This window comes from Calonectris borealis, chromosome 3 (genome assembly GCF_964195595.1).
Source record: "Calonectris borealis chromosome 3, bCalBor7.hap1.2, whole genome shotgun sequence".
Lineage (NCBI taxonomy): Eukaryota > Metazoa > Chordata > Aves > Procellariiformes > Procellariidae > Calonectris > Calonectris borealis.
Genome location: NC_134314.1, coordinates 50,829,266 through 50,843,990, shown reverse-complemented (window position 1 = coordinate 50,843,990; position 14,725 = coordinate 50,829,266). Strand labels below are relative to the sequence as shown.

Below are 14,725 nucleotides of genomic sequence, written 5' to 3'. Positions count from 1 at the left end.
TCCCCTACTTGTTTGTCTGCTCACAGGAAGAAATTTTATCTTAGTCAGTGGATTATGGTAAAGGCTGAGTGAATCACTGTGCTGCAACACGGTCAGCCCTTTCAGGGTTATTCAAACAATGGGACTGACCAGCCAGCCAGATAAAATGTTTAATGCTCTAGATTGTCAGGATCATCAATTTAGTATTCATGGCTCTCTATAGCACTGCCTAAAGCCAGCATTTAAATGGAGCTAGAGGTTACATCAATGTAGCAGATGGGCTTTGAGCATGTGGTGGCTGCAATACACACGGTGTTTTGAACTGTGAGGCTGAATTCAGGGTTCCTCCGAATCCCTGTGTCACCACTTTTCAAATGCGATGCTTTGAACTTACCTAATAGGCTAAGGACGTAACATACCTCCTTCTTCAGGGTTATAAGCTGCAGCCTATAATAAATGACTGCAGGAAGCAGAACATTGAAGTGTCTTGTTCGTTTTTCTCAGTTGCTGCACGTGTCTGAAATTAACTTCTGCCTTTCCCTGGAATCCCTTGTGCTTCACATCCCTTGTGCTGCTGCACTGCTTTCTTTCCTGAATACCCTTCCTGTCCTCCCAGCCTCTGGCCCTGCCAGGGTCATCTGTGTCAATGCTCCAGCAGGCTGAGTTTCTGTATTCTTTTTTGTCTTAACTGAAGCACAGCTTTATACATAACTGCCATTAACAATAAGTACTTGTACAAGTGCTGCACTTGTGCTTGGCTCAACAAGGTTACTGCATTGTTTTTTCCCAAGCTTCTGCTATGAAAGCAAGTGTTGGTCTTCCTCAAAACAGTCACTACTGATCAGCAGCACGTTCCTCCTGCTGATAGTCACAGCAGCTGCAGTTTACTCGGATGCTCAGTTTACCCAAAGCCATTATCTCATTCAGTGGTTTTGCTGCCCTGGGTCCATGTCCCTGACTTTGCTGACGCCCGAGACAACATTTCCATTCTGTGCTGGATGCTGACTGAATATGATTTTGTCTTGATCATTCACGCCCCACATTTCTTCCCCTGTTGAACAGCAGAAAGTCATACACAGTATCTTTCTGGCTTCTCTGCTGTGTGTCACTACTCACTTTGCTAGAGGTTTATTTACAGAGATTGTTCTGGCAGAACAAGGGGAAGAAATTGCCCAGCCTTGTACCCTGCAGCATAGCAAGTTTGAGGCACTTAATGAATATATTTATTTGCACAGTTGCTCTCATAGTGATTTGGCTGTTAATTCTTTTTCTTTGGAGAGGGTTCACTCATTCCTACTTCTCTGCCATGTAAAGTTTCACACTACTGCTAAGCTTGCCTTGACAAAATAAAAAGGAAAATCTCGTGACAAAATCAGGAGATATGGCAGTGTAATAGTTAGATTATTGATGTCTTGGATTACTGTTATTGTATAAGCAAAACCAGTACTTATTTTAGTGCAAAGACTGGACTTCAAGGTAAGGCACTGTGTATGAATAAAGAGAAAATTAAGAGAGTTGAGAAAAGGACCTCCATGAGCACAAACAACTACCAGATTGCATTTGTTGTGCTGTTGGGGAGGGTGCTGGGTGGTCAGTGCTGCTGCTTGGAAAATGTGTGCATATGAAAACCTTTCCTTGGCAGTGCTGTGCCTTCATCTTCTAAGCAGCATGTCTGAATACGTACCCCTTGCCTTCTGGTAAAAGTAAACAAGGCTTTTAAAAGACGGCACTGTTCTGATGCTAGCAAATTGTTCATCTCCTTATTGCTGTTGTATTCCTTTTCTATTTAGTGAGATGCACATCCTACCAGGAGAAGGCAGTTCTGTGGAGTATTCAACACGATAGTGTGCATGCTAGTAGCTGTGAGGAAAAAGCCTGAAGATATTTTTTCACTGGCACAAGTAACAAGGATCATTTTCTAGCACAGTAAATAGGGTGTTTGGACCTTTGTTACTTCAAATCTTCATTGCTGCAAGAGCTAGCTGCAGACTCATCTACTGTTAATGTTTTCCTCTGATAAGAGGATTAGGATCAGTTCATCAATGCAAGAACATGCATTGGGCTGGTGTTAGGGGGTCCAAAGTAAGAGACCAACCTCAGGGTAAGCAGGATCTTTGGGAAGATGTGTGGGAGGTAGTTTTGTACACAGATCTTATTTTGGCATTTGGAAGGCTGACTCAGAATTTGATGATAGAAAAGTCTCTTCCCTTGCACCAGCAGTGACAAGTATTTTCCAGAAGCAGCTGGGATTTCTTCTCCCTCTGTCGGTATGCTGTCTAAAGAAAATACTCATAGGGCTTTTGGGCTCCTTAGTTAATAATGGGGACAGGGAATAGGGTAGTTTCACCTTCATTATTAGAAATGAGTCTAAAAGAATCCAGAAGGCTACTCTACAAAATTAATGCCAAAATAGCAGTCAATGCAAGCTGGGCTTAATGATGTATGCCTACTGGAATACGCAGTGGCTGAGTTTTCAAGTGTATCTAAATGATTCAGCAACAAATGTTTGTGGACTCTTTTTTGTACTTCATTTATGGCCAAGTCTTTTAAGGGTACTGAGGCATGTACTGATGCAGATAGGCACTAGATTCATAAGTATCTTCAAAAGGTCAGATGTTTTAAAAATTCTTGGATTTAACAAGAAAACCAGTAGAGAAATATGAGAAAAAAATGTTCTTCCTTTTCCTCAGTGTATCATTATGGACAGCAAAAAGTTGAACCACAGTGTCAGCTTTTAAACAGATTTAGAAGTTAGAGCCTTGCATGGTGACTTCATTGTTAAAGAGTCCCAGGTGAGCGCTCCGAACTGTACTACTAGAGATGTTTCAAAACTTGGGCAAAGAGCAGCAGAAAGCCACCTCCTGCATGCAGAGGGGTCCCTGAAAAAAAGTCAAAAGCAAGTGACTACATCATTTGGCAACTTCTGCCTTAAATACTATAAAGAAACCTCCCCCCTTTCTTCATACAGTTTTGAAGTGTGAAGGTGACACATTATTTTCTTCCTAATATAGTGACACTTTTTCTTTATTCTGTAGATTCAACCAGTTATTGATCAAGTCTTCTCTTTTTCTGAAGTTCCAAAGGCCTTTCTGAAATTGGAAGGAGGACATGCACGTGGAAAAACAGTGATCGATGTAATTAGTAAAAAATAAAGTATCTCTAATCATTATTCTGCCCGCAGTCAGTCCTTTACTGGTAAATTACACTTGAACATGAATTGGTACATAGCAACTGTTTCTTCTTTAAAAGCTCATACAGGATGCATAATTTAAAAAAAAGAAGTCTTGTTTTAGAAAAGCCTCTTTGATTCCTTCATACTCTGCCTCTTAATAACTGTTAATACGCAGACAAACTAATGTCCATTAGGTATTTCTACATGAAAACCATGTTAAGAATTTAGTTGTGACGTTTGCAGAACACACCTCACTCTTGGGAAGAGGAGCAGCCGGCAGCATTTTCAGTTTGTAGATCTTGGAGCTTTTATTTTCCAGATGTTTTAGCTAAGTCCTCAAATAGTGAGGCACACTTTTATCCAATTGTCCGTATGAAACTTGTGCTGTCCTTTTTTCCTTAGCCCTTCCTCGTTCTGTTCACCTTTATTAATATATGTTACTACTCGATCTAGTTCATTCTCAGAACCTGTAACTTCTCCTGTATTAAGTGGTCACATTGCTGTCTCAAGACCGGTACTTTAATCTTGATATGGCAAATCTCTAATGGCGTAACTAATCCAAGTAGAAGCATGGAACAAAATCAATCTGTAACTGATAATTATTCTAATTGCCTAACTCCTGGCACAGATTCAGCTGACTACAGTGTTTATGCAGGTGGGCTAGCCATGATTTTGTCAGTTACCGGGAGACCCTGTTCCTTCCATGCCCCCTACCACTGTGGTGGTGATCAAGTGCTGGAGGGGTATGTGTCCGTTGGTCTGTTTTTAAACTTACCGTTTTGCCAGAGACGGGCTGTGGCGTGACTTCCCCTGCAATTATGCAGGCAGATTGAAGGAAGTGGTAACCTTTTAATTGAGAACTGCACATTTACTGTGGTGCAGCTATGGTGATGGAAAAACTATGTCATACAGTGCTTCCACCAGGGGACAGAAGCAGCAGCGATGTGAGCTGTGGCCCCGTGTACAAATGCACTGAACACATGCTTGTATAGGAGAAGCATCCTTCCTCAGAGCCTGCAGCTATTCCACACCATGTATTCACTCCTCATTAGTTAGCTGTTGCAGAGGAATTATGGACAGAGAAGGGCACAAGACAGAAGCAAAACCAACTGTAAAATGTCAGCTTTCTACCTTTAAAAAGAATTTCAATAAAAAGTTACCTAACTTAAATTTATTTGTAAAATGCTATATTATATATAGCAAGAGCACATCAATATGACAAAGTACCACTGTTTGGAACCAATAACAACACATTTTCTATGAAGAACTAAAAGCAGCACATTTCAGAGCAACAACACTTCAGTACGTCTGTACAAAAGGAGGAAAATTAGTAAGGCACTTCCTCTAGGGTGGTAACAATAAAAGCTCCAGTATCCTTTGAGGCAATACAATAGTAATGAAAATGTTAATTTTAAACAGACTTACTATGCAAGACAAAGGCCTGGATGCTCCTAGGAGCAGCTTGTAATAACACTGGTCTAAGCCAGAACAAAACACAGCAGCACAGTACAAGACTTCGTTTGTATTTTACTTTTTTGCCAACATTATTAAGGAAAACTAACAAAACCAGGTTAAGAGCAGGGCAACAGAAGAACCTCCTGCAGTCATTAGTAGTCTTACTTGTGACAAGCTCTTTACTAAACCAGTAACGCTTACTTTGAATGGGCACAGCCCTTGTGACTGGGTTCATATCCAGGCTTGGCTATGCCCCTTACTAGAGCAGTCTGACACTTCTGCCCAGCAGCAACTGGGAGCCAGCAGCCCACCACAGACGTTGCTCTCCAACATCACCAGAAATACTTGGGAGTCTGGCATTCTCCATGGTAAGCCCAACAAGCAGTGGCTGAAAAACTTAGTAACCACAGCGCTTAGGTGCTGTTGCAGTCATCTTTAGTGATACTTTCCCTAAAAATTCTTGTTTTCTATATGATTTTGGAGTTCAGGAATACTATACTTACTGGAACTGTATTAGAAGGTAAAAATTTGACTTGGCAAAGAAGTAAAATACCCGTAACTCAAAAAGTTAGGCAGCCTAGAAAATGGGCAAGTTCTTCACATTCCGATGCATCCTTTTGCCAGCCCTCTCTTTTTCTAACAAACATCTACTAATTTACATCGTCTCTACATGAGAAAATCTAGATTTTTTTTCTTAATTTAGGACTTACTATATTAGCATACTAACTATATTTGAAGCCACATGTTAAAAATTCTTTGGACGTGCTGTGTGCTAGCAGTCTTTAAACTTTCAGTAAACATAAGTTTGTTCCAGTGAAACAAATATATTAATTTCCAGTAGTGAATATTTCTCTATACTGCAGCCCATAGGTCCAAGTTGCTATACCCACATACACACTGCACTCCTGTCCTTTATAAAATAAGCTTTAATTAGTTTTTAGCCCTTCTCTCAGTTAAAAAAAAAAAATTAAAAATAATTTAAAATTATGCTTATTGACTATTCTGGATTAACTACTCACTGACACAACTGTAACTCCAGGGGGTCTCTCCCACCTTTAGTTCTTCCACTCTAGCCTGATGCATACTACCACTCTCTATCTCACATTGAGTTGTGATGATTGGAAAAAAAAAGTTTGAGAGATACTCAAGTTTTTATAGGGATAATCATCTTAGCGAGGTGAAATAATTCTGTTGCTTGTTCTTTTTAAAATTGCGAAGAAAAGACAAAACTCTCATTGTTGATCCTGTATCCTTCAGAGATGGCAGTGCCAATTCTAGTGTCTGGAATAGCATCTAATTCAAATGTCATCTTTGCTTGTTTGGGTTTATACAACTAGTGGTTCCCAACACTGCGTTAACTTTTCTTCGTTGACTGTATTGACGACAACATGGTCACGATCATATTGTGTGCCCCCTGTAAAGAAAAATTTCAAATAGTGTAGATTATCTTTCAAATAAGAGACATGTACTCTAGGTTTCAGGGCAACTCTAATAAGTGCTGGTGTAGACAGTTTCTCTTCTCCCCCAGGCACTGAAAAGACACTCATTTTCATCACTGCCTGCTTTTGGAATTAAATTTGAAACAAGGGAGCCTGCCTGCTCCTCTCCACCCCTTCAGTAATTCAGTACCTCAGCTTTTTCAGCCTGGATGGGAAAGGAAGGAAACACTGCAATACAGTCAGGTATTTAAACTGTCACTTCCCCAAAGTCAAACTTGGCTGTTCAGTTTTCCCTCAACAGTTGTCAGTTATCACTTTGCTCTAAAGATGATGTTTACCATGATGAAATAAGTCCTGCTGCTAACAGGCAATATGAGCATGACCACACCAGGGACAATGTCTGGTACTCATTTCTCTTCACCATTATAATCCCGGATTTTGACCTGCTGCATCACGAGTCGCCATACACAGAATACCACCCATACCTGAATGCAAAATGTAACCCTCTCTTAGAGGGGCTTAATTTGCTCACGTGATGCAATGCCAAACATGTTCCCATAGAAGAGCACCATTAGTATTCTGACTTAAACTCAGAAGCAAAGAAACGTTCGACTAGAGCTGAAAGGCAGAACTGACATTTTTTTCTCAGATCTAGTACATACTGCGGAAGTGTAGGACGCGTGCTCCTGACGTAGTACAACACACCTGCAATAGCAGGTAGTATTCCCATTGGAGGCAGCCATCTGAGCCAACCATTTATACAGAGCACCAGGACACTCCTACGGACACCGTCTTTCATTCCGCACCCCTACAGCCTCACCCTCCCCCCATGAGCAAAAGAGAAGCCTGGCAGCTGAAAGCTGATGATGAGTGTAACAAATATGGATTCTAGGAGATCTCAAATATGCTAGGCACCAGGAATCCTGCATGGGCAGGCACATTTAAAAGCAGCTCTTTTGTATTAAGGAAATGCCATCTCAAGCACTTAGCTGTTCTCTGCTTCAGGAATTTGCGGGAGGCTTTCTGGTGCCACTGTCCCAAATCAGAAAGGCCTCTGAGAAGGTTAACACCAATGTGATTTCTCTCCTTGCCATCACCACTAAAAAGCAGTAGAGATACACAGTAGAAATACTTGCAAAGTTCTTCAGAAAGGGGGGAAAAAAGAAGGGAATACCAGACCAAATACTCCCACAAGAAAAAAAACCCTAACCACCAGCCGCAAGAAATAACATTAGCTACATAGCTCAGTTATCACTGCGAGTGCAAAAAATATTTTGTAAGCGGTGTCTGATGGAATGTGAACATGTTATAATGGGAAAAGATGGGGTATTTTTCAGTGGAACAAGAGACTATTTACTTTGATAGAGCAGCGCTCTGGACAAAGCTTTGCGCTATGCCAGTATATCCACAAGATGGCATTGGCAACCGCACAGCTGAACAACTGCATTCATTTCCTGAAGAATTCATTAATGCTCAATTTATAGTCAAGAATTGATCAGCAGAATTGGCAGAAACAGGTAATGTTCCTATAGGCTTTCTCAAATAAAAGCTAAATGTACCTACTCTTTCATATTTATCATACAGATTTACTTTTTTTTAAACTAAGAGTGCATCTATACTTTCATCACCAGACCTATCCATTGTGAAGTTCTTCAATTATAAATGCAGAATACAGAATTGCTTTTAACATGATTAACTGAAGACAAGGCAGCATGATAGTATTTCTGCTTCTTTGGTGCAACTCGGAACCGACTTTAGAAAAAGGTATGCAGTCATTGTGACTAAAGTCTCTCCCTTGAACTGGAGTCTTTTTGTTAAGTTTATAATTAATCATCACTAGCTTTTTATGGCAGTAAAGAGAACTTGTGACTATTTGTGCCAGTGTTGTATTATGGTCAGACATTAGATAACTCTTTTCTCACAGTTCTGATAGTCCTGTCCTTTTTAGTTCTAAACTACTGACTGTTGACTCTGGCATTTTTCTTTTTTTGTAATTGCTGTAATTAATGTCACAGCATCAATGAAAAAATGATTTTAGAACAGCTAAAAAAATTAACAGCTATAGAAAATTATTACTCCCCCCACCCAAAAATGCAGAGTTATGCAAGAACATCTGATTATGCTAATTCTGCTAATCATTCTATTTGTTGCTTTTTCAGATCTTCTATGAAACTATGAAAACAAAGTTCCGAAACAGTATCTACATGAATCAAATTGCTGTGACAAAAGCGACTGTAAAACATGCATCAAGTGCACACAGACCTAAGGCTGCTATGGCAGAATCTCATGTTTGCAATAAAGGTATAGCCATTAATAAACAAATGAAAAAACTTTTTGCATCTAATCACATCAGTGTACAAGCCTGCCTTTGCTTTCCTAATATCCTTTGGCTATTGCATCTACAACTACTATGTAAGAAAATTTGCTCTATACAAATTAAAGTTAATGAGAAGCTAGGGTTTTCTTGCTTCAGCATTTTAAATAATTATATTCACATCACCCAGTGCCACATAAAATTAACTAAGGATATCTACAGTGAGTGGACACTGGGAATACAAGATAAGCCAGTACTGTGGGTAAGAAAAATGAAATGAAGTCCTAGGGCCTGTATAATTCAGGAGGTCAGACTAGCTCATCGGGTCTTTTTTGGTTCTAGATTAAAGTAACTATAACACCATCCTTAATTTATAGGCACGTTTAGTGCCTATCCCACTGTAAATACCATGTAATTAAGACACAATGTAATGAGATAACACATTTGCTTACCTTTGATATCTAAAACCAGCTTGGGTTTCATCTTGCTATAAATCCTGCCATCAGGACTAATATGCCAATATTGTTTGTCTTCATTCCGCTCAAATGACAGACCAAGTTTAGAGCCAGGAGTTATAAGATTTCCAACAATTGTCAAGCAGCAATCCTCTGCCATCTGTATCACCAGAAAGGCAACAGCAATTACTTAAAATGGCCTTACTTCTAGTATCCACTGTTTTTTAATCAGATAGGAGAGATGTCAGCAGGTGAGAACAGAATCTAGGAACTACTTTCCCCGAAGGAATGTATTTTTGCCCCAAACTTAAGACTACTTATTTTTCTTTTCTTCCTGTTTCTGCTGACACTTTCCACTACACAAGAACATTAAAATAACCATGCTGTATCAGATCAAAAGGTACAATTAGCACCTGCCTCTAGCAGTGGCCAATAACAGATGCCACGGAAGATTACATTCATTCTGCTCTTGTATGCAGTATGTTCCCGGTAATCTCTCCCAGTCTACAGCAATTTCCAGCCCAGAGACTTTTCCATGCAGCGCTGGTACCTTTAATCCTCAGACAGTTTCTGACCCATACGTGAATTTGTTAGTCACTACCCACTGAGATCAATGTAACCCTTTTACATGAACACCCTTCAGTATCATAACCCTTCTGCGGCAAACAGTTCCAAATCTTAAAAAAAAAAAAATTAAAAAATAATTTGATAGGCAACTACTAGTTTTATTTGATGCTCTCCTCACCCCCCTTCCCCTCCCTTATTTTAAGGGATGTCTTGTCCACGCTATGTTTGCAGAGACTTCAATCTTATCGTCTCTCAAACTGTCCCCTTTGCAGGCTAAAAAGTCCTAACTATTTCATCTCTTTCTTGCATAGAAGCCCTCCATCTCCTCTGCGCATCCTTTTTTGTCCTTTAATCGTTTCTAGTTCTACAATAACCTTTTGAGATAAAGGATGTAACTGCACAGTAGCGAGTATGAATTTCACAGTGTATCACAATAATATTTTGTTCCTTGTTCTATACTCTTTTCTTAGTCATTTGTATTACTTGATTTCAAAACTCTTTATGGTTATGTCTTTATGGTTAAAAAAAGAACTGGCAAAAATCAAGCTTACTTGAAAAGAATACTAAGGCTGTATTAGCAGTACATTGCAGTTAATTATTCTGTGTGAACAGTGATTTTCAATAGATCACCACAAGCCACCTTCAGTAACTTCTGAATGGACTTCAGTGGCAGATTAACCAAACACCCATCTGCCATTGTTGATATGGCCCTAAATTATTAAATATACAGTTCTGAAAAAGTAGTACTTCTTACTGTCATAACCTAGATTTGAAGTAAGTTGATTTAGTTCTGCAGTTCTGAAATTCTCATCTGTGTCTAAAAATTTTCTCTAGTGGGACTTGGAGGACTCGAAGCTTGCACATTAGGTCCACTGGGCCACTACTTCACCCATCTCCAAGACACTCACGAAGAGTGAGGAGACCTGAATTCATACCTGCTATTTATACCCGTTTCTGACAAAATGAGCAGAATGACTTTCATATCCTGCTTACTGGTTATCCCACCTGCCTAAAACAGCCTTTCCTTGAAAACCTCAGGCACACCTCAAAGTACCGTGACTCAGTCAGTGAGATGACCTAAGCTTACAAGAAGACAGGCGCAAGTTCTTCCAATGACCTATGTCTGCCTACGTGCATACACCTACCCACCCACGAGCTTAATTTTCTTTTTAAAATTTCGTGAAAAACAATTTTTTGTGCAAAATACATTTACTGCCATTCAACAGAAAGGTGGCAGAGCTCTGTAAGAGTTCAGTCATTTAAGATCAATGTTGCCAGCTTGCACTCCCCACTAAGCTACCTGATTGCTATACAGCACCAGCTGTGTATTTTCTGTGCACAGAAAAACTGCTTTATGAGATAGAGACAGGGACAAAAACCAAGAGCATTTATGCAAAGCCATATAATACCACACTGTCTCGATATGAATACTTTCAGTGAAATGTTTGAGAGGCACTGTCAAGAGAGAAGTCTTTTGTATGTGATATTAAAACTTTTAGCTTACTTTGCATCATTTTGCTGTCTGCATAAATCCCTTTTACTACTGCATGTGTCCTGTAAACATGTCCAAACAATGCCTTAGCTTATTAACAGTAAGATTCTGCCCTCCAGCATAGATGACATAGTTATAAAATAGCTCCTTTGAAGTTATACAATCCTATAGAAAAAGTTCACATGATTCTTTGCAGTCAAACTGTTTAGCAGTATTAAAGTAACTTAATTTTCTTTGGCCAGCATCCCTACCTAAGACTGTTCAGGCTTAAACATTATGAACTGCGCATACCTCTGCTCACCTCAATGACAATTCGCACATCATTAGTTTTATGGACTGTGAGAAAAGTAGGACTTCATTTGGAAACTTGTACAGAGAAACGGAAGAGGGATGAATTCGACAAATACAGGGATAACCGGAAAAAACCAACCAAACCAAACCCACCAAAAAACAAAAGAGTAGGATTTTATCTTTAAGCTTGCCTGAATGCAGAAGAGAATATAACCTACGTTACACTAATCGACCTACCACAAGGTATGCATAGTTCAAAATATTACCAGGAAGGGTCTGCATTTTAAAAGGTCTCCCCTGCTTTGATACTTTTGTGATGTTTTCACTGTGGAGAAGGAGGGCATGAAAGTAGAAGGAGCTCATGAAGACCAAGACAATGATCTTCTGGTGTTGATCGTACTTATGAGGTTACTGTTCTTTAGGGGGAAAGTAAACCATAACTAAAATCTTTCAAAATTTCAATTACATCAAAAAAGGTATTATGCAACTAATTTGTATCACCTGAAAATGCCAGAGTTCAATTAAAAAAAACCACCTCCAAACCCCTACAAAAAGATTGTATTACAGCTGAAACAGAATAAGCCTATAAAGTAAATTATGATGATACAGTAGGAATTGAATTCAGAAAGCCCTACTATTGGAGAGGAAAAGAGAAAATTCATACTGAACTTGAACCTCACCCGGCACCTTATGAATCCATCCTGATAAACCCAGATTTGATCATCTGAGTCTGTATCTTCTGCAACCTGTATTCTGAGAAGGTTCAGATTGTCTAAGTTTCCATCAGCTGACATGAATTTTCCTGTTTCCTTGTTCCGAAGCCTGAAGTACACACGTTTCTGCAGAAAACAACAGAACTCTTTATCCGCAGTCTCAGTGCAGAACACATCCTGCTCTGGTTAACTTCGGAGCAGTTACTGTTCAGTGCTGAACCCCGTGCCTCCCTCTTTCTTTCGGAAAGCTTAACTTTTCTATTTTAGAATTTAATTCCAAAGTCCATAAATGTCTAAGACTAGCCAAGCTTTGAGAGCTCGCCATTCTGCATGGAGAGTTTTAGGCTGTCCTATGCACTGAGATCAGCACACAGTGGAAAGCTGAGAATTTTTAATTCAGAGCAGCCCTAACTTCTCTCTGCTAGCTTCTTGTACAGATGCTCTTAGCTTTCATTAAGGGTGCCCTTGTGCAGTGCTGCTTATTTCACTGGCAGCAAGTATTACACTGCACGTTCACGCTGCAGCTTGTTACACATTAACATTTCTGTTCAGACAAGCTCTCAGCCAGGGCAGTCAAAATGCATTATTCCTAACTCTGCTTAAGGCTATACAAAGACAACGCTATGACAGCAAGCAAATGCATTTGGTTACAGGTACAAGTAATCTGTGAATTAGAAAAAGTTGTTTCCTCAATAAAATATGGCTCAGCAAGAACCTCAAATGTTAAAGCTCACAGGTCTGCTGCAGCACTGGACCAAATCACATGGTCCTTATTTAGAGAACAAAATGAAAAGGACACCACGAGAGTAAGTTATGCATTAGCTTTGCAAATTATTCTGCCAAGTAATAAGCAGGGAAGGACCTTCCACCCTAAATCAACACAAAATCACTACTAATAGAAGTATCCAATTTTGTTGACCAATTTTCTTGTTGTTCCAAAAATAATGCAGATAGTACAGACAGTACGCCAGTGACCAGTTTGGGCGCTAATTATAAAACAACTTAAAATAATTTATATATAGTAGTTATAGCCATTATTTCTTAAAATAATTTAGCCAATCCTTATATGCTGTCTTCTATATTTTCATTTACAGTATGCTTAATGAACAGTTTAAGCAGTAGAATTGCAAAGCCACGTAGCATAATCAAATAGCTTTTATTACAAACAAAAGCGTAGAGCGATTTCTTTACACAATTGCCACTGCTGAAGCTTGTGACATGCATCAAGCCTGTAACATTGCTTTCAACTGTGTAATATCTCCCCAGCCCCATTACAAAATATAAACGAGTACTTGACAATCTCATGTCAGAGCCTACTCACCTGGAGTAAAGGTCTCAGAGAACCTATCTGACAATAGCCACTCACTTTATACCAATCTGGAATTTCATCTGGTGATAACAACATCTGACGCCCCCTGTAATTACTATGCTCATAAATTATCCATCTATGAGAAAAAAGAAAAAAAAAAAAAAAAGACAGAATGCTTTTACCGCCAAATCCTGCTTTGGAATCAATAAATGGGTTTAATAGAAATCTGTCCCACAAAGTAGTAGTGTTTAGCTTTGGAAAGCCAATGACCTCCTTTTTAACAGGTCTCCAAAAATAATAAAATCATGTCCTGATTTAGGTCAACTGCATTAAGATGAGTATACTGGAGTTCACATTTTAAAATCCTGTTATTTAAAAATTACAAGCTGAGTGAAACAAAGCATTTTCTTGCCTTAAAGGGAGAACCCAACTTTTAAATATCATGTTTTCAGGAGGTACTGTGACTCCTCAACAAGCATATATGTATATGCTACATATGCTGTGTATGCTAGATTGCTGCATGTGCAGACCAGTAGTTCTGCGTATCTTAATTTGGACAGGCGTGACCCACATGGGAAAGAACGACTAGGGATGCAGATTGCAACAAGCAAATACTGCAACTGCAACAGGGTGAAGTTCTCTAGGGTATTTTGATAAAGCTTTCATTTCAGAACACCTTTCTTCTTTCCAAATACCTGAAGGGGGGGGAAGGGGAGAGAGAGAGAGAAAGTGTATAGAAAAATTTTGTTCAGCATTCCCTAGCACACATCCAACAATGCTTAAATCACATTGAGAGCAACCTGTCAGAACCTGACTTCTGCTTCTCTACTATTTGCACAGGCAGTGAATTACAACTAGACTTCGAAACAGGCTGCAATACAGTGCAATTTGTTGAGTTTTCTCACACTGATTTGCTGGGACTGTCCAATAGCCGTAAGTTTTTGAGTACACGAACACTCAATATGCACATTTTCCTGTTACCTCCTTTCCTCTGACTGATTTGTCAGTAGACATCTATATCCAGAAGAAGCACACACACCTTAATTTCACAGCCTAATACACATCTATTCCCAGGTATGAAATAAAGAGAATTACAAACAGATGTCTCTTCGCAAAGGAAGAGAAGATGAAAACCCCTTCAATAAGGGAGGCAGTAGGGGCAAGGACACTCCGAAACGTGTATTTTGACACATTTCAGCAGCTGACACTGCTATAATGAAATCAGAATTTTCATACCAAACTCTAAACGTTTCCAGTGATCAACCAGAAAAAACATATATATTCATTGGACAGGAAACACACACAATTCACGACTCCATTACCTGGAATCATGGCAACCATGTTCTTGGCAAAGAAGTAACTTGATGTTTGACTTCATGTTACTTCACGTTATGGAAAGTGAGAATCAACTATATTGTGGTTACAGTGAAAAGATACTGAAATCTCAGAAGACTTAAGAATACAGAGCATGTACCTTTTCTTATGACCTTTATGTTTCAAACTTCAGTTCAGTGTGCTAAGGAAACCCTCTGACCAGCT

At 39.3% G+C, this 14,725-nt stretch overlaps 2 protein-coding genes across 4 annotated transcripts in view; one reads left to right on the top strand and one right to left on the bottom strand.

Moving 5' to 3' along the window:
• The window catches only part of RTN4IP1 (reticulon 4 interacting protein 1), a 30,879-nt gene extending 22,504 nt beyond the window's left edge, over positions 1–8,375 (top strand). For 2 of the 3 annotated variants that reach the window (XM_075145600.1, XM_075145604.1), the window contains one exon: positions 3,015–3,148. In XM_075145600.1, coding sequence (XP_075001701.1) covers positions 3,015–3,131 — 117 coding nt within the window. In that variant the 3' untranslated portion in view covers positions 3,132–3,148. Of the gene's footprint in view, positions 1–3,014; positions 3,149–7,629; positions 7,810–8,204 lie in introns of those variants that run through there. The other variant, XR_012672966.1, reaches the window with a different exon arrangement.
• Positions 5,894–14,725, bottom strand: part of CRYBG1 (crystallin beta-gamma domain containing 1) — a 42,091-nt gene continuing 33,259 nt past the window's right edge. Inside the window, exons 18-21 of the mRNA XM_075145598.1 lie at positions 13,199–13,322; positions 11,845–12,003; positions 8,812–8,974; positions 5,894–6,020 (exon numbers count right to left, since the gene is read on the bottom strand). Coding sequence (XP_075001699.1) covers positions 5,932–6,020; positions 8,812–8,974; positions 11,845–12,003; positions 13,199–13,322 — 535 coding nt within the window. The 3' untranslated portion in view covers positions 5,894–5,931. The remainder of the gene's footprint in view (positions 6,021–8,811; positions 8,975–11,844; positions 12,004–13,198; positions 13,323–14,725) is intronic.